The following is a 20,712-nucleotide window of genomic DNA, read 5'->3' on the forward strand; positions in this document are numbered from 1 at the left end:
ACTACAGAATAATTACAAGGCTAGAATTGTACAGAATTGGTTTCACGAACATAAACATGAATTCAGTACATTGTGCTGGCTACGTCTTAATACAACTTTTACCACATCTTAATCCAACTGAGCATCTGTAGAATGAGATTTAATGAGATGTTTGGAACAAACATCTGCAACCATCCAATTTGCAGCAACCTTTAGTTGCAATTGAGTCAGCATGGACCAACATCACTGTATAGCACGTTTCGACACCTTGTTGAGTCCATGACACGATGAATCCAGGTTGCTCTGAGGAGAAAGAGAACCTAACCAAGTGGCCACACAGCGTACAATTCGATAATCGTATCTTCTTCTTGCTGACGAAGTTCTTACATATAATTAAGAGATAGAGAGAGCCTATGAGCTCTCTCTATCTCTATCAGCCAGTCCGCAATACTCAGAGGACTTATGTCAGACTGTACAATTATCACTACGGTGTTTTCATTATCGAGTACCATAAGTTTGGTGCCTGCCCAAATGGTACGTATCATGGTATTTCCTGCTCCTTAAGTGCATTTATCGATGTTATTGGATTATTAATAATTGCATTATTGTCATATTACCACTCTATCCAACTTTATATTATCAGGAACTTGAGATTAAACTCCTACATCACTATCATTAATAAATATTAGAAACAGAGGCGTGTACCACCTAATAAAGTAAAACTCGGTACCAAACTCTGCAGAATCTCATTGCAAAGAGTGGCCATTTATAACCACTTTCTGATTCCTACCACTTGATCACCCTTTTATCCATAGTAGCCGAACGTTCAACGTGGAAATATACACTGGTGTTCAAAGAAAGTGCATCACCTAGGAATTTTACATTTCTAACCCTTTTTCGCAATGGTATGTTACATTAATGACTAGCATCTGAAATAGAAATATAAACAAAAGATATTTATTATTATTATTATTAGCCATATGGTACAAGGAAGCCTGAGGCTTATGCTGCACCAGAGAAAAAAAAAAAAATTCCCAAGTTACCCCCTGAAAGGGAGAGAGAGAGAAAGAAGTAGAAAGGAATCACCAACAAAGAGGAGAATGATGATATCCAGCTGAGGACCCTGGGTTTGCCAAGCCCGTACTCACCAGATGTGAGCCCCCGGGGTTCAACCTCGGGGGCTCACATCTGGTGAGTACGGGCTTGGCAAAATAATTAGAGAATAGGCTTTGTGCATCGGATTGCATTATATCATCAAAGTTTCTTGCGATGCTCGACTAACTGGTTAAAATAAATTTCTTAAAATAAAAATATAATATATACATAAGATGAAATAAAATAAAAGCGTTAAAATACAACAAGATAAGAGTTAAAATATATTTTACCCCCAGGGGCTCACATCTGGTGAGTATGGGCTTGGCACACCCAGGGTCCTGAGCTGGATATCATCATTCTTCCCTTTCTTGGTGATTCCTTTCTACTTCTTTCTCTCTCTCTCTCTCTCTCTCTCTCTCTCTCTCTCTCTCTCTCTCTCTCTCTCTCTCAGGGTAATAGGGAAATTTTTTTTTTTGGCAGGTGCATCATAAGCCCCAGGCTTCCTTGCACCATATGGCTAATAATAATATATAATAAAGGCGTTAAAATATATAGTAGCTTTGGAAGAAAAGTGCCTCTTCATCAGCTAGTCTGTGACTGGTGTACTTCAGTATATATTAATGGTTACAATAGCACAAGTCAGCTGGGCATGATCATATATCACGAGTCTGGTGTCGGTAAAGCAGAATAACGTACACGTGATGGTCGCCAGTACTCATCGCACTGCAATACAGTACATTCTGTAATAGGGTGTAAATGTACTTCCCTAGTCCGATTCATAGTACTATTATTGGTGGCTATGTGTAGTGCTTCAAGCCTTGAGCGCTGGCGGTAATCACGTGAATAATCGACGATTTCAATATCCCGTTGGAGATCAAGATTGTGCTACTCAACCCAATAATGTTCGGCGACTGCGGAGCGTTCAAAATTAGCCGTTCGCAGAGTGACCTCATGTTCAGAAACCAGACCTTTCAATCTTCTACCAAACTCACCTACATAACACCCCCCACAATCAGTACACGTAATACGGTATACGGAACTGCTCCGTAGGAAAGGAGAAACGGGTGTTTTCACCTTAGAAATAATAGATTGTAATTTCCTACCCGGAAGTTGCACGCATTGTATATGATGGAGACGCAAAATCCTAACAAGACGTTCCAAAACGCCCGGATAAATTGATTGGCGCGAGGCGGGTTAGATTTCGTAGCAAATCTGTGAGCCTGACGCTGACATCTTTCTAGAACATGAGGTGGATAGCCGCAATTTGAAAGCTCCGCCCTAATTTTTGAAATCTCCAGTTGCCTGTCACCAGTCGAACTAGAGTACGTCCAAGCGCGGTGCTACGTACTCTAGTTCGTAGCACGTGCCCCTGGTCATAGTGGCACGTGCCCCTATGACCAGGGGCACGTGCAGAGCCATAATTGGTAAATTGTCCTGCGCACATTGGCTTTCTAAAAATGGAAGTTACTAAATGTAAATCCATGCATTGGACTAACACATCCAAAAAAGGAAGGGTATTATCAACCTCTAGTTCAATCGTAAACTGAATGATGGGTGACAGGGAATTGAGATATTGCAGCAGCCCAGATTCTGATCCCCAGGGTACAATTGCAAAAATATCAACATAACGACACCAGAGAGTGATAGGAATTGGTAAGTTCAAGAAAATCTGATTCTCAAGTTCTTCCATGGCAATATTGGCCATGATAGAACTAACAGGGGCATCCATAGCTGTACCCTATATTTGGCAAAACAGAGTCATTGAACATGATCACACCCCACATTAAACAGAGATTGAGAGCGGTACAAATATCTGTAGAGAGTGACATTCTATCTCCAAATGTGGCATCCCTGCTCAAAAGACGTCTCGCGCCGTCAATGGCCTGTTGTACAGGAAGAGAAGTGAACAGAGAAACCACATCAAAGGAGACAATAACCTCGCTCTCAGAAATAATATCTTTAATAATATGCAGAAAATGCGTACTACTGGAAACAGTATAAAGAGTTTTCCCAACGAGCGGCGCTAATAACTTGGCAACATGTTTAGAAAGTTCATACGTAGTAGTATGACAACAAGACACAATGGGCCGTAAAGGAACATCAGGTTTATGGATCTTTGGAAGTCCATAAAACTGCGGGAGTCAACAACCTGCCGCATGACGCTTCCAGCGGACGTTATTGGTAATCTTATTGGCTAAAAACCAAGAATGCACAAGTTTATTAACTTTGGATTCCAACTTCTCCAACACAGGGGAGTCTTGTCTTGCAGTTTCATAAACTTCCCGATCCTGTAATAGAGTGAGGGCTTTACGAATATACTCCAACTTGTCCAAGATAACAGTGCGCTGCCCCTTATTTGCAGGCAAAACAACAATACTGCCATCTTTGCACAAAGAAGAAAGAGCTTCCCATTGACATCCTCTGAGGTTATCAGTAATAGGCCGGATGTGCTGCAAAATCGAAGCTGTTTTAAAGTGAATTATGTCAGCAGTCTCTTCAGGTAGCTTGTCGACAGATGCTTCCAAACCCATAGCCAAATGTGTAATGGGAGGTTTACAAGGAAGGACAGCAAACTTCATGCTGAGGGTCAAGAGATCATGTTGCTCCTTAGATAATTTTAACACTTTTATTATATATATTTTAACTCTTTTATCTTATTTCTGTTTTATCTTATGTATATATTATATTTGTATTTTAATAAATTTATTTTAACCAGTTAGTCGGTCATCGCAAGAAACTTTGATGATATAATGTAACCCGATGCACAATGCTTGTTTTCTAATGTTCGTTTAATGTATGGCCCGTACGTGTATGGTGTTACTCTCAGTTTGCAGAAATTATGTCTGAAGCCCGCAACAGACAACATTTACGCTTTGCACATCGGTGTAAAGCCCATCGTATTATTCCCAGACGTTTTAGCTTCAAGGAACCATTCTCCTGTGACAATATGAGGCGTGCCTGCTTTGGCTATGGTTTGAAAACGGTGGGAATCTGGATTGGTAGTGTTCATCAATGATTATCATGAACAAATCCAGGCTCATGCAAGAATTAAGAGGTTTGGTCCCTCCCACTATATTTTCTACACTGGTTCATGTTTTGTGTTCCCAAGCCATGCGTGCGACTGAAGCGAACCGTGCAAGTCAGCAGAATAAATTTAACTCTTTATTACGAGAAGCATATACTGCTAGGAACACACATATGGGAGATCACTCAGTTTGTTTTGAACTTGAGTAGCAAACAATTATCTAAGGAGCAATATGATCTCTTGACCCTCAGCATGAAGTTTGTGGTCCTTCCTTGTAAACCTCCCATTACACATTTGGCTATGGGTGTGGAAGCATCTGTAAACAAGCTACCTGAAGAGACTGCTAACATAATTCACTTTAAAACAGCTTGGTTTTGCAGCACATCCAGCCTATTACTCATAACCTCAGATGATAAGCTTACTGATAAGCTCTTTCCTCTTTGTGCAAAGATGGCAGTATTGTAGTTTTGCCTGAAGATAAGGGGGGGGCACACTGTTATCTTGGACAAGTCGGAGTATATTCATAAAGCCCTCTCTCTATTACAGGATTGGGAGGTTTATGAAACTGTGCAAGACTCCCCTGTGAAAGGGTTGGAGAAGTTTGAATCCAAAGGTAATAAACTTGTACATTCTTGGTTTTTAGCCAATAAGATTACCAAGAACATCCGCTGGAAGCTTCATGCGACAGGTTGTCGACGTCTGCAGTTTTATGGACTTTCAAAGATCCATAAACCTGATGTTCCTTTACGGCCCATTGTGTCTTGTCATACACCTACATATGAACTTTCTAAACATGTTGCCAAGTTATTAGCACCCCTTGTTGGGTGCTAATAACTTGACAACACAATAACTCTCACAGAGCATGCTTATACAAAGGGTACTAGGAAAGTTTTGCAATACAGATTTGTTTATTTAATTTTTTCAAAGTAATTTCCTCTACATTCAATACACCTCTCCATCCTCCGAAACCAATCTTTAAACCAGTTCTGTCAAGTTTCACTAGGGAGTAAAGCACACTCGTTGTCCCAAGCCCGTAGAAGGTCCTCATCACTGGAAAACCGCCTCCCTTTTAGCTTCATTTTCACATGCGGGAACAGTGCAAAGTCGCAGGGAGCAAGGTCTGAACTGTAGGGAGGGTGCTCGAGAAGTTTCAGTCCTGTCGTGGTCAAATATTCGGTGCAGGCTTTGGTGCGGTGAGCTGGAGCATTTTCGTGGAGGTACCAGGTGTCCATTCTTGACTTTGGCCGCAGGTTCTTCATAGATCCAATGACTTTAGGCAGGCATTGTTCAGTATACCACTTAGCTGTGACTGTCTTCTGCGTGTCCAAAACGACACGTTCCACAATTCCACTCGATTTGAAAAATACAGCTATCATTTTCTTCTTTACAGATCGGGATTTTCTGACAATTACGGGTGTGTCGTCATCATCAAAGACCCAAACTTTGTTTTGAGCCTTGGTCGGCAGATCGTAATAGTACAGCCAAGTCTCGTCACCTGTCACGATGTTGTTCACATACCGAGATTGTCCCTTATCAAACTTTTTTAACATCTCCCGGCACCAAGTCACACGTCGTGTCATCTGCTCTTCAGTCAGTTGATGCGGTACCCAGAGAGAACAAAGTTTCTTCACGTGCAAATGATCTTGCAGAATCGAACGAACTGCTGGTGCATTTAGGCCCAAAGTATCCTCTATCTGTTGGTAGGTCACTCGAGTTTTCGTCAAGCATTTTCCTCCCAGCAGTAACGTTTTCCTCCGTAACTGACGTTCGTGGTCTTCCCGGCCTCTCAGAATCCTCCAGAGTGAAATTTCCCCTTTGGAATTCTCTATACCACCTGAATATCGTTGTACGATGTGGACAATCATCATCTAGTGCAAGAGTCATTTGTTCTAAGCACTGGTCTATGGTTAAACCACGCACGAAATTATACCGCAAAACTCTCCTGATCTCATTTCGTGACCACGATGCCATCGCAAGCACTTTACACTCTCACTACTAATGAATAACTGAGCCCATCGACTTGGCGCGGCGGCTACTATGCACATATGAACATGTCTCAACATGCAGCAACAAGCAGCTTCCTGTGATTCATTGTTGCGTCATATTGCGAAACTTTCCTAGTACCCTTTGTATAGCTGAAAGTAACAGCTGATGCAATATTACATCATCGCCTATGCGTATCAATCTTATCTGATGCAATCTGTAAGAAATATTGCCATATACTTACGCTATTTGGACGATAATTACAATTTTAAGGGGTGATGCACTTTCTTTGAACATCAGTGTAGGTAGGCAGAATTACTCTCAACTCTACACAGTTGAGTTGAGAGTAATTCTGCCCACACGACTGCTTAATACGGTAATATTCATGTATTTTTCTGTCTTGTAAACTCATCTGACCCTATGTGACCAGAGTATAAGCAGAAAATTTTTTTTTTATTTTATTTAATGTTTCTAATGTCATTGCTTAAATATGTAAAATTTCTACATCATTCACTTTAAACTGTGATCAAAGCACATAATAGCTAATCATACTGTTCAGTCATGATTTAGAATAGTATTAGTATTAGTAAGGCCACATGGTGCAAAGAAGCTTGTGGCTTATGTTGCACCAGCCAAAAAAAAATAAAATAATAATAATAAAATAAAATAACAAAAAATACATAAAATAAAATAATAAGAATAAAAAATTAATAAGAAGAAAATTTTAAAAAATAATAATAAAAATTAATAAGAGAAAAGGAAATGAACAACTTATGCATTTCCCTCCTCCCTTAGGTGATTATCCAGCTGACCTTTGAATTTCCCCAAACTCCTCAGCCAACACTATCCATGGAGGCAACTTATTCCAGTAATTTATAACTTGCTGGCTAAAATAAAACTTCTTGCAATCTGGTCTAAACAACACCCCCCCCCCATAACTCGAAATTATGGCCCCTAGTTATAGAATCATTTATAACCATGAAAATTTCATCCTTATTCATTTTGCTTATGCCTCTTACAGCGTTAAACACTTCAATCAAGTCTCCTCTAAGGTGCCTAGTTTCCAAGCTCTGCAACCCACATATTCAATGTCTTTCCTCATATGGACACCCTTTTGCCGATCTCACCAAGCGAGTTAGCCATCTTTGGACCCTTTCAAGAACAATGCCTTTCTTTAGGTGTGGTCTCCATACATTATTCCAAGTGTGGTCTAACAATAGCCTTTATATAATGGGATTATGATGTCCTTATCTCTACTAGCGATTGTTCGATAAATCATCAGTCAGACACCGTGGGCCCCCCTTGCAACCAGTCTACAATGCTTGGAGAACTTCATATCTGACCGTATCTTAAATCCCAAGTCCCTTTCCTCAGCTACCGGCTTTAGTTCAACTCTGCCAAGTATATAAGTTATTTTGGGGTTACTGTTCCCCAGGTGCAATACCTTACAATTTACTGGATTAAAGCATAGCTACCATTTTTCTGACTATCTCTGAAGTCTATCTAGGCCATACTGAAGAAGCTCTGCTTGGCTGCAATCATTAACTACTCTATCAATCTTTACATCATCTGCAAATTTAGACATCATGCCATCTATCCCTTCAAGGTAAAAAATTTGGATTCTAATTACCTATTTAGAAAAAATATCACTGTCAATCAACAAGTGAACATTTCCTTTTTTAAACTGTTCATATGTTTCTTGAGTGATACTTTTCTGGTCTTTCGAATTTTAGCACCATCCTAAACTTTGGAAACCTGAGCCAATGCCACATTGGTGGCGCCTCCGTAGACAGGTGGGCAGGGGCAACAGTGCATAGCACACGCTTCTTGATTAGACCGGGGTTCAAGCCCGTGATCACCAAATACGGAGGATGCAGAAAGGTCAGGGAATGACCACCACATATCCCCGGAGCAATACAGCCTTAGTTGCTAATGCTCCTAAAAACCAAATAAGAAACAAACAACAGCCACATTGGCTCATCCCTTAGCCCTACACACAGGGCTGGCTCTAGGCTTAGGCACGACCTGGGAGCACAATGGCTTTGGGGCGCCAACATCGTAAAAAAAAGTAATAGTATTAAAGAGGACCAGAGTTGAAGCGTTGGTGGTACGAGCAGTGCCCCCCAAAAGCAGTATTGCAAGGGGCGTCATTTTGATCAAAAATTTTATTTTTGGGGCACCTATTTTACTTTTTGAACCAAACCCGAGAGAATTCTCCAATTCATTTGTGATCAGCAATTAACATCTTCCTTACCAAACCTATTCATTGCTATCTGCATTTTCCTAACAATGCCCGTCTCTGTGGCTAGTGCGAAAAGGAGCTTTTCAAAACTGAAATTTATTAAAACTCCTTTGAGAACAATATGAGTCAGGAAAGATTAGATGGTTTAACAATATTATCGATTGAATGAGATATTTTAAAAGAACTTGATATGGAAGAATTGATAACAAATTTTGCAACAGTAAAAGCCAGAAAAGTTTTAATTTAGTTAAAAAAATTGTTTTTTGCTACAATTTTCAATAATTATTCTTATATACAGCTTATATACTTTAAGAGGTTTTTTTTGCTTTGTTTTTACAAAATTATTACATTTATTATTATTATACACCTATTTTATAGGTATAATTTGGAATATTTTATTCAATAATTTTCTTGTTTAGTTTTCGAATAATTTGTTGTTATATTCCTTTTGTAAATTTAATTTTATGTAAGATTTTTTTAAATATGTTCTACTACAACATGCCCCTTTTGTAAAATTTATAAAGGTTAAAAATTTTAAATAAAAAAAAATGATCAGGCACTGAAAACCAAACTGACCTAGGTGTGCCACATACCCTCGAGCCAGCCCTGCCTATACAACATTAAAAATTATTAGAAGAGGATCCAAAATCTATTGCAAAATTTAATGCAATTTTCATTCAATCCAATTGTGAGCCATTTCATAAATTGTGACTGTCTGCACTGACCTGCAAAGTTGATGGTCTTGGTCAAGTCTTCTTTCAGCTAGCTTTGTCTCTTGAATGAGACCACATTACAAAAGCAACACTAATTAGTTTTTTGATGCTTTGACACTTGAAAACAACTGCCATTTTGCATTAGGTTTAACCAGCTTCTTCCATCAGCGACTCAAAGTTAATCACATTGAGGACATCATTCAACAATAAATTTTAGCTGGCCATATCTCAACTGATTTGGAAGAATCAATAATTAGTCCTCCCTTCTGGAGGACTAGTATGGATGTACTTATTTCTTTGCTTTAATGGTTGTTTAAACATTTGTAAATTGCCTATCATATTTCCTGAAAATGATTTGCATTACAGTTCAGCAGCGTATAATAGTATTAAGTAGGCTGATTCATAATGTAACTCTATTGAAATGTGAAAAAATTGTTATTCCAGTCAAACTTAACCCACAGACGAGAGTGCCCCCAAGCTGTACGCATCAGAGATTTTTTTTTTTTTTGTTAATTTAAACAAATATAAATGAGTGACATCAATACCAATTTATGAATTGCTCAATTATTGTGTTTCCGATCGATCCGTATTGTTTTGTTATTGAAGAAAAACTTCTTCAATTCTGCATAATAAAAACCAACATTTCCTTAAGCTTATTATGTTATTCATGCATATTAATTATGTTGTGTTGAAAAACAAGAATTTAAAATTACTACATCTTTGCCCAATTACCAAAGCATGCTACCATCACCTTTGACCCATGCATCTTCCAATGGAAGCACTAGCTCACTTCAGCTGTTACGTACACCCTACAGTGAAGAACCATTAAGTACACAAAGTTGAATAAAATTCATAATTGAAACTATAATTCATAATTGAATTTTAGTTTCTTTCAAGTTTTGCTCGCCAACAGTAAAGATAAAGTCCAAATGTGGAATGTTATCTTTACTGTTTAATTTTTAACATGAGAAGGGGTTCTATTTTAAAAAAAATAAAATGAAAAATATACTTTTAGTTATATAAAAAAAGTGGATTATTCACAATTATGTTCATATAATAAAGTAAAAATAAGGGTGGCATCAAAAAAGTAAACTTTAAATTTTTTCATACCAATTTTAAGGTTATAAAATGGAATACCTGATCCAAAGGTCAGCGAGAATCAAATTTGCATGCCCATCAGCCAGTTAAGAATAATGGAATAGGAAAGAGGAATAAGAATCCACAGTGCATTAAGCAGAATGTACTTTTAATAAAATATTTCTCCTGTAATTCCATATTTTTCTGCATCTACTAGACTGAAACTTTTGGCTAACCATTATTTGTTCTTGTATAGTGCTAGATCCAGAAATTTCAGTCTATCTAAGTTTAGGGGGTGGGGAGGCTTTCTTTCAGGGGCCAAATCTTGAGAATTCAAAAATCTCATAACAGAAATTAAACAGCCATGTTCATAGTAAGACAAACAAAGCAGAAACAGTCAAGATGTGTGCACTTCACAGTTCAGTTATCTTTGGCATCTGAACTTTGGGCTGGGTTGTTTAGAATAAACGGTGGCAATTAAACGTATGAGGTGTTGGCATATATTAGCAAAAATATCAGATGCATGCCTACTCCATAGCTAGATATGAAACTTTTTAAACTGTATCTTCAATATTTACTTCTACTGATATCCGAATCAGCAAGTCCTTGTAAGTGGAACATTACCATTCCAAATTAACTTGATCAGCTTTTACAGTTACCCTGACCCTTTAAAAAAATAATTTTAAAATATCAATTGTTTTAGACCTTAAAATGCAATTTTAATTCAATCCTTTAGTGCCTGAGTCAATGGTTTCCAGCTTGTGGGTTGCATCCCGCTGTTAGGTCACTGATGAAATTGCACATGTCCACAGATTAGTCGAAAACTTTAAAAAATTTAGTAATTCTATAAAACATAATACCATGTTTGGTCATTAACTTTGATTTGAAAATTAGTTACATAAAGAGATGGGTTGTAAATTACTGATCTGAGCCCCCACCACCCCAGTAATGGCTGCTGAATATTTCAGTTCAGCTAAGTTGCACATAGCCAAACTGAAAAATCAGAGTAAATCTTGAAACAAACATCACTAATGTGCTTTGCAACATTGTTACTTATTACATTAATATCATCTGTAATTAATTATTTAAAAATAAATGTGAAATAAATGGATTTTATAATATATTCCCATTAATTTTCAAAGCTGTGATCAAGCAAAATAGTCGAAATGGAGCAGTAAGATTAATTCCTGTCAATCAAAGTTGTGAAGGTCAAATAAGATCAAGGAGGAAAGCTGCAAAGATGCTAATAGCTGTGGTCATTATTTTTGGACTGTGTTATCTTCCTGTACATTTAATTAACACACTAAGGTGAGTATGGTTCTTTATAGTTATTTTACTTAAGTTCTTGTAGATATTCTTTTTTTGTTTTTTTTGTGACATTCATTTCCCAAAGTATAAAAAGTACTGTGTAAAATGTACAATGCCAAAAATGATAAAAACTGTCATTTTTATTCACATAAAAACATTTTCAGTACAGTGACCAATAACAAAATTTCCCCCCAGTTGCCACTAGGCTTTACACCAGTAGCCATGATTCATTAAGCACACTTCCAGTGCAGAACATCGATTTTACATTTGTTTTTTTGTTTTTTCACATATATTTGTTTTATTATATACCTTTATTTTATTATTTAGTTTAGTTCTATTTCACTGACATACCTATATAATATATTTCTGTGAAATACCTATAGGGTGATTCACTACCAGTGCGACAAACTTGCAGGAGGTGTAGGGGGCACAAAGACGAATCGGAATCACATAGCATTGCAGGGTCCAAAATGCCTTCGTCATGCGGTAGAGGACATTGAACAGGAGGTCGCGTGAACAGCGATCCCGCTGGAAGTCAGCATTTGCGAACCGTTTTTGTTGAAGAAACCAAGTAGCAAAAGTCCTCCGGAGTGAATAATCCGCAGGCTCCAATAACTGGACGTGTTGCAGATGGTATGAACTCGTTTGGTTTGTTGACAGTATCCTCCATACAGTGGATTAGGTAATACCCAATCGTTGGCCTATCGCTCAAGTACTCGTACTCGGATTGCCTTCTGCAAGACGTAGGACATTCGCCTCATTGTCTGGCATCCTCGTTGTTTGCTCTCGATTCATGGTACCTCTCGTGAAACAACCAGTCTCACATAACCTTCTGTGCACGCGTGTGAAAATCGTATGATGAGGAGCACTCCTGTACAGGAAACATTCCTGGTACAAGCGCAGAGCGGCACGCCCATTACAGACCGCAGCTCCATACGCGAGGTGCATGTTGGCCAGTTCAACGTTTGAATTCTCGTCCATCCTACGGCCTCGGGAACCGGTTCGCAAATGCTGACTTCTAGCGGGATTGCTGTTCACGCGACCTCCTGTTCAACGTCCTCTCCCACATGACGAAGGCATTTTGGACCCTGCAATGCTATGTGATTCCGATTCGTCTTTGTGCCCCCTACACCTCCTGCAAGTTTGTCGCACTGGTAGTGAATCACCCTGTATATTATATAGATATTTTTCCATGAAGTGAAATTTTCTTAATAATTCAAACAACTTTAATCAGGAACTGTCCAGCATAATCTGGGATGTCTGGTCACTTTATATATGTGTGTGTTCACCGGTCGATTTGCACGTTGTGTGGGCTGAAAAATCCATAATAACTCAGATTAAGGAAGAAACTTAGTCAGTGAGATAAAATAAATGTGTCGCATTGTTTTATAATGCGAGAAAGATTAAGAATTCTCAAAGGTAATCATAAGGATTAAGAGCATATCATTATGCCCTTAATTCTTGATTACGACTATCCATCCAGAACCAGATTGATTTCAACTTGGTATTACACAATTATGAAATACTTATAAAAGAAATACAGCACTGCATTTACAGTGTGAGGCCATATTCCACTTCATAAAATACTTGAAAACAGGAATAAAGTCATAGTTATAAAGATCTAGTTTTAAGAACCTTATTTAAATTTAAAATGAAGATAGCAGTTATTTTGGTAAAGGTATCTGAACAATGATTAGTTTCCCAGATACAGAATGACACAATCCTTGATGAAAGCAAATATTTAATATGCAAACTAACTATATCAAGTGGAAATAAAGTAATCAAAATTATTCATATAAGCATAAATATCTTTTCTTCAACACATTCTAGTAGTTTGCCGCGAACTCCCTATAAATGGCAGATGAATATAGAAGAAAAAGAGGGAGGAATGGAAGGGGGTAGCTCTCTCACAGCATAACCTTAGTTTTCTAATTCACATTAATATGGTTGATTTACTCTAATTTTATTTTTTAGGTATACAAGTGGTCTACCTCAGACCGATGCTACAACAGTTGCATCTTTGCTTTCTCACTGGCTGTGTTATGCCAACAGTGCAGTCAATCCTATTATTTACAACTTCATGAATGGTAAGTTAATGAATTACTAATTGTTCACATAATTCATTATAATAATCACCTCACATAAATCACTAGCTCTGAAGGGAAGAAAACATGTTCTCATGAATATTATTCACAAAATAGAGCTCAGGGGAATCCTTAAAGATTGCAATGCAGAAATCTCTCTCCTATTCACAAGAGTGGTTGAAAGAGCGAAGTGAGCAAATACACACCTGCACGTTTTACTTATGTGAGAAAAATTATGCAGCCAATAGTTAAATAAGTAATGCAAGATCACTTAATAGCAGTGGAGTTGTAAGGCAATCATAGCATGGATTTTTAAGAGATAATCATTCCTAGCCAATCTGATTATTTTCTGAGAGTGTCACAAAGGAACAGGATCCAAAGAATAAGTTTGGCACCATATACTTAGATTTCAGTAAAAATTTTGATACTGTCGCATGAACGATTGTTGTATAAATCACATAAATGGCATTAGGGTCAAGTTACTAATATGGCTAAAGGTATTATTTAGCCATGGAGAGCAATTATAAACAGCTATTACTCTTTGTGGACCATTCATGAATGGGGTCCTATACTGTTCTGTGTTGCACCCCTTACTGGTTTTAATGTTATTAATGATACAGATGTAGGTATTTCAAGTTTAATCTAAGTTTGTTAATGATAAAAAAGTTAGGAGGGTGGTCTGCAGACCATACTCCACCCCTTGTTACTGTCTTTGTGTAATCAAGTATGGTTCTTCTTTTTGGACAGCTGATGCTGTTTCTATGGAAAGTCAGATACTGTTTGTTTTATATTTGAAATATTACAAAATGGTTTTTTGTCTATTATTATTTATTTAGTTATTTATTTTACAAAACATTATGGATGACACCTGCAGTCATAATTTATAAGTATGTATTGGTGAAAATAAGAAATATGCAATAAATAAATAAATGCTAGAAATTAGATATACAATATAGGTGATAATAGCCCCACACACACACACACACACACACAACAATAGCTATGTACCATATACACATACATACATATATAATTCTGTAAGCTAATTTCTGGTTGTCAAAATTGTGAGCAAATGGAAGCAGCTACAGCCATGTGAGACCATGTGTCTGAAGCTGCAGTCATGTATGACCACTCATTTTAAAGCTTACACTGTTAGGATGTTGGGGGAAAATAAAAGTTTTACAATAAAATGCACCCTCAACCCCTAAACGGCCATATTCATATAATTCATAAAATCCAGAGTAAATGCAAGGTATTGCATATAAGTACAGTAATCCCAGATTAACAACTAACTATATGGTACTACACTAAGAGTAGTGGGAAAAAAAACAGAACACCTGGGAGTAATTGTGCAGTCAGATATTAAGTTCTCTGAGCAGTGCAGACAGGCTTCCAGGTCTGCTCACAAGGTTTTGTCAAATTATATACAGGAATTTTGCTAACAGGGATAAGGTGATTACCCCCTTATATAAGGCAATAGTTAGGCTTCATCTTGAGTACTGCACACAAGTCTGGAGACCTCAATTTAGGAAGAAAGGGTGACAGGATTGGTGAGGAGACAAAAGGATGCTCTTAACAACAGCGGCTTCAGTCCTGCAAATTACAGAATCTGGCAACTAGGTACATGTGAAGTGATCTGACTGAGGTGTTTAAGGCCTTAAATGGATTAAGTAAACTCACTGATAATGAAATCCTTCCTTTTTGCTCAGACTACACACAAGGGAGGATGGTTGCAGGTCAGAGGTGCAAAAATTTGCCCTTAGTTGGAAGTTTGTTGATTATTGGAACAACCGCCTTTCTGGTATTGTTGAATTCGGTAGTTTGAATAAATTGAAGGAAGAACTAAACAAACCATTAGAGAGGATGGACAGGTGATGTGGGAAATTTTTCTTTTTTTTTTTTTTTTTTTTGCTGATGCTGTATAAGCTTGCTTTCTTGCATTATTTGCTAAACATAAATGAATTTGAGTTGTGCCTATTTCTTGGAGGGTGGTAGGTGTTCAGTTTAGCTTCTATATTTGGTTGGTCCTGTTTGTGTAACTGGGATACCCATTGTTCCTAAGTGTGTTATATGCTTTATATCACTGTGTAGAGCCTGACCTTTACAGAGGCAACAGTTTCAAAATGCATCCATTCCCTTTCAATGGTAAATTTATTCTAAAAAAAAATTGATTTTTTTGTTTTTTTATCCTGTTTGATTTCTACATTCAAAGAGCTTCTGGAGTGAAAACTGAGGATAATTTTTTAACAGTCCAGTTGGACATTTTGAATATCCATACTACAGCAACTAACACATCACTGAAGAACCAATTCAGCATTTTGCATAACCAATTATGAACAAACATTCAAAATAGACAACTTTTAACTGCACACAAAACAACTGAAAAATGAAAATACACATTACAAAGGTTAACACAATGGTGATAACTAACTGACTCTTGTAACAGAATTCTGAAACTTGTAAAGGACAATAAACACACCAAAATATTAACAGAGGCTTGACAAACTCAAGCAGTAGAAAGATCAAACCAAAACTGGAGTTCTCTACTAGATCACAGGAATATAGACAAGAAGACATACAAAAATACTACCAAATGTCCCGATAAATTCCAGTGTTATTTAGAATTATGAAAGCCCACAGAGAAAACTATTTGATAAGACTAACAGTAACAGGAAAGAACACCCCAGGCCTAGTAAGATAGCTAATTACTTCCAGCTCTTCTGGCCAACCAAAGGGCTGAAAAATTCAAAGCATCTATAGAACTACAAGATCAGTTTGTGGGAAATTCTCATAATACTGAAAGTATTCCCCAACCATCACAAGACGTGTAAAATACTTTATAGATGGGCAAAACAATTTTGAATTCTAAACCAAATGTATGTACAAATGTTAGGACAGGGAATTAGAAGTCAACAGTCTAACCCAGTGGTTTTCAACTAGGGTGCCACAACAACATTCCAGGGGTGCCATGTAATTTGGGTTTAAGTTACTTAAACTTATTATTTTTTAAATTTATATATTTATTTCATTTATAAAAAGGTTAATGGTATCCATTGTACTGTGTCTTTTTAATTTTGTGGTGATCTACAATTGATGTTTATTCAGTACCTCTACTTAAAGAATAAAATTATTATATAAGGATAATAATTTTATACTGGCAAGAATTTGTATTATGAATGTAATTTTGTTTATAATTATATTATTATTATAACTATCATATAACATTTTTTAATATTATATATATATACACAGAGAGAATTGGATTATTAAAAGATCGAAAACCACTGTGTTAGGTATTTCTTTTGGTCCAGGGGTGCCATGAAAAAATTACTGGGCCACTAAGGGCAATGTGAATGGAGAAAGTTTGGGAACCCCTAACCCCCTCGCTGCCAAACACATTCATAATAGCCTTCACAAGGTATAGTGAGCTCCCAGTTTACAAACATTCAATTTATAAACTATCTAAATCTTATGAAATTTTCACAAATCATCTTCTTTTGAAAGTAAAGTGGACAAAAATTAAATATTTTTTCATGTACTGTATTTCATTGTCCCTCGTGAGAAGTTACTGCATAAGCTGGAACATGTTAGGATTATTGGCAAGATTCAAAGATGGATTGCAGGATGGCTGCTGGGCAGAAGGCAGTGGTCATAATTCATAGATTGATGTAATATCAGATAGTATGAATCAGAGCTGTAATACTCAATACGTTCTACATTGATAATAATATTTGTAAAATAATAAGAGGAGTTTACCTCAATATAGTACGTAGAACACTTCCGTATGATACCCTCCAGAAATTAAAACGAAAAAAATTGACAACTTACCGGTAACATTAGAGTAAAATATAAATAATTAAAAAACCAATTTAACATAATTCAAATCAATTTAAAACAATTAAAAATCAAATTAATGCAATTAAAAGAATCTAACGAAAATATTCAAAACAATTTTCCTTCCTGAAGCTGACAACGCTTCTTTTAATTATTTATATTTTACTCTAATGTTACCGGTAAGTTGTCAATTTTTTTCGTTTTAATTTCTGGAGGGTATCATACGGAAGTGTTCTACGTACTATATTGAGGTAAACTCCTCTTATCAATTTTACAAATTGATGTAATATCAGAAGTGTGGTTCCCCAAGGATCAGTTATTGACACATTGTTGTTTCTGATTTTCATAAATAACATCAAAAAAGGGACAGAGGGTATAATGTCAAAATTTGCAGATGATAGGTAATGATTGAGAGTCATTAATGATCAATGCCAAGCAGCACTCTTCAAGGATGGTCAGAAAAGTGGCAGCTATGTTTTAATGCATCAAAATGCAAGTTCTTACACTTGGAAAGGGTATAGCAACCCCAAAATCACTTCTACACAGTAGAGGAAGAAAGGGATCTAGGAGTTATGGTACATAATATACAATCTCACATTACAATTGCCTCAATTGTAAGACCATATTTGGAATACTATGTCCAAGTATAGAGACCTCAACTAATTAAAAAAAAAAAAAAAAAAGACATTGTTGGACATCTTGAAAGTGTCCAAAGACAAGCAACCAGCATGGTGATATTCAGCAAAAGGGTGAGTGCACAAGAAAAAACTGTGTGCTACAGAGTTTGGCAACCAGGCACCTTAAAGAGGGAACCTGATAAGGCTCTGGGAGGGGTTAGTAAAATGAATGAAGGTGAAATTTCAACTGTTTTAAAGAATTCCAGAACTACAGCCATAAATTCAAATTATGAGGGAAGAAGTTTAGAGTAGACTGTAGGAATTTCTCTTTTAGTCAGTGAGTTGTTGATTACTGTAACCAGTTGCTTCCAGTTAGAAGAAATTCAAAAGGCCAACTGGACAGTTAACTACATGAGTAGAGAAGCACATGATTAGTTTAATTTCTTTATCTACATTTTACATTTTTTTTTTTAGCACAGTACAGCAAAAGCCTGTGGCTTCCCTGCACTATACTGCTAATATTATTTAACATACAAGAGACTGAAAAGTTTGTGGCATGAGTATGAAAGGATAGTGGTACAGTGTTAATGAGAAATGATGGACAAAATCAGTCACTGTGCAGCCTTCCAGTATTTGGGACAAAAAAGGGATAACTATTGCTAAAGGCAGTTCATGAGGATATGAACTGCCTATGATTACAACATTCTTCCACACTGTGGAAAACCTGCAAGGTCAGTCACTCCACAAGTTTTTGATAGTGTGCATGTTCTGGTGATGAATGATCGATGAGTGATAGTTCGGTACACTGCCAGCATCCTGTGCATCTTGTCTGAAAGTGTGTACCATGTAATAACAAAGTTCTTGCTATGAAAAAGGTTTCAGCACAATGGTCCCAATGTTGTTGATAGCAGATCAAAAATGTGCGAGAATTGTCAAGTCAAATAAACATTTGCATCATTTTAAAACAGATCCAGCAAATTTCCTTCTTGCAAGGTTTGGATGTGAGTCCATCACTTTCAGCCAGAGGGATAGGGATGGATGAGATGTGAGTCCATCACTTTCAGATAGAGGGATAGGGATGGATGAGATATGAGTCCATCACTTTCAGCCAGAGGGATAGGAGCAGTGTCCAAACAGTGGAAACAAAGCTCTTCTCCCATACAAAAGTTGCTTACTTCTGCTGGCAAAGGTGACTGCATCAGTTTTAGTGATGCTGATGGAGTGCTGCTAGTGGATTACTTTCAGAAAGACCAGACAGCCACAGGAGCATATTATGCAGACCTTGTGAGGCATTTGCATGAAAACATCAAAAATAAATGCCAATATGAAACTCAGCAAAGGAGTCTTGTTCCACCAGGACAAAGCACCTGCTCACAAGTCTGTCACTGCTGTGAGTGTGTGGCTTTGAAGCCTTTGGCCATTTCCCATATTCATCAAATCTAGCACATCTGACTTTCACCATTTCCTAATTTGAAAAAATACTTAGTTGGCATCTTTTTTTTTCAAAAGAGTGCTTAAGTGAATGCATTCCTTGATGCCTAAGGGAAACTCTTCACTGCTAGAATCAATGCATTGCAGCATTGGTGGCAAAAGTGACTTGACTTCAAACAATGTTAAAAAGTAATGTATTAGACGCCTCAGATAAACCCTTCATACTCAGACCACAAACTTTTCAAACACCCTCCCTACTGTACTTGCAGTTAAATACAGCACACTATATTCAACTACAGTTGCAGTCCTCTTAAATGATACCCCCCTCACTTAACTGATGCTCTTCGTTTCCTCTATAAAACATAAGTTTGATACCTACTGGTCCAGTGTGCTTGTAGTGCATAGCTAGTGTGGTATACAATTCAGTTGTACGCTTCAAAAGAGGTCAGTTGTGTATTTGTTCCAGTAAAATTATTTGTTACAGTATGTAAATTAATGAAATATGAGTGAGAAAAGAAAGCTGTAAATCCTCTCCCCACTTTAAAGAAAACAAAATTAGAGATAGTAGACAATGCATTAATGTAGTTTATTAAATATTCATTTAGTGGCATTGGGCACAGATATATCAAGAAATGTAAATTGGTGAAATAATGAGCACTTCAACCTGCATGGAGTGTAATCTGTCTTTAATTTCTTAAAGAATAACAGATTATTCTCAGACATTTCGTGGTACTTCCTGTACCACTTCTTCAGTGGCTGTAATGAGAGCAGGCTGGTAAATTATGGAGACTTCGTTTTCATAGAGTTGTTAATTTTATTACACATTTCTTACGAGTTAATATTTAACCTTTAGTGATTATCTGTGTAACGGATCTTAAATTAACAGTTTAAATAATTCTTTAAATTGTTCATTGTTGTAGTCATTAATACTGAAGATTACAGCAGCAAACTACTCAACCTACTAGCAGATAACAATACCTGCTCTGTAATCAGTTCTACCAATAGAATCACAAATAAGATAAAAACAAAAATAAACAGGCTTGAAATCAGAGAACAAAACTAAAGAAAACACATTGGCTAAGGTAAAGAAAGCCTGCACGAGAAGCATGCAAAAGTTCGATGAAATTTACCGGTAAAAGTACTTTGCCGTAACAGCATTTGTATTGTTGCTTGCTCGGTAAACAGACGGTGGGCGTTATCCGTCTGGAGTAGAAGTTGAATCCCACGGGAGATTGAAACCCTCCCAAAGTGGGGGGGGGGGGGGGGGGTAACCTGACCTTTTTTCTTTAGAATCACTAATTAAATCACAAATAGAGTCATATTG

The 20,712-nt window shown here is 37.0% G+C and overlaps 1 protein-coding gene across 1 annotated transcript in view; it reads left to right on the forward strand.

The window, feature by feature from the left end:
• LOC150081008 (orexin receptor type 2-like) overlaps window positions 1-20,712 on the forward strand; it is a 214,215-nt gene that overhangs the window by 172,874 nt on the left and 20,629 nt on the right. The window contains exons 4-5 of the mRNA XM_090380887.1: window positions 11,257-11,422; window positions 13,397-13,509. Coding sequence (XP_090237013.1) covers window positions 11,257-11,422; window positions 13,397-13,509 — 279 coding nt within the window. The remainder of the gene's footprint in view (window positions 1-11,256; window positions 11,423-13,396; window positions 13,510-20,712) is intronic.

This window comes from Mastigoproctus giganteus, chromosome 9 (genome assembly GCF_048544385.1).
Source record: "Mastigoproctus giganteus isolate SK-2022 chromosome 9, ASM4854438v1, whole genome shotgun sequence".
Classification (NCBI taxonomy): domain Eukaryota; kingdom Metazoa; phylum Arthropoda; class Arachnida; order Uropygi; family Thelyphonidae; genus Mastigoproctus; species Mastigoproctus giganteus.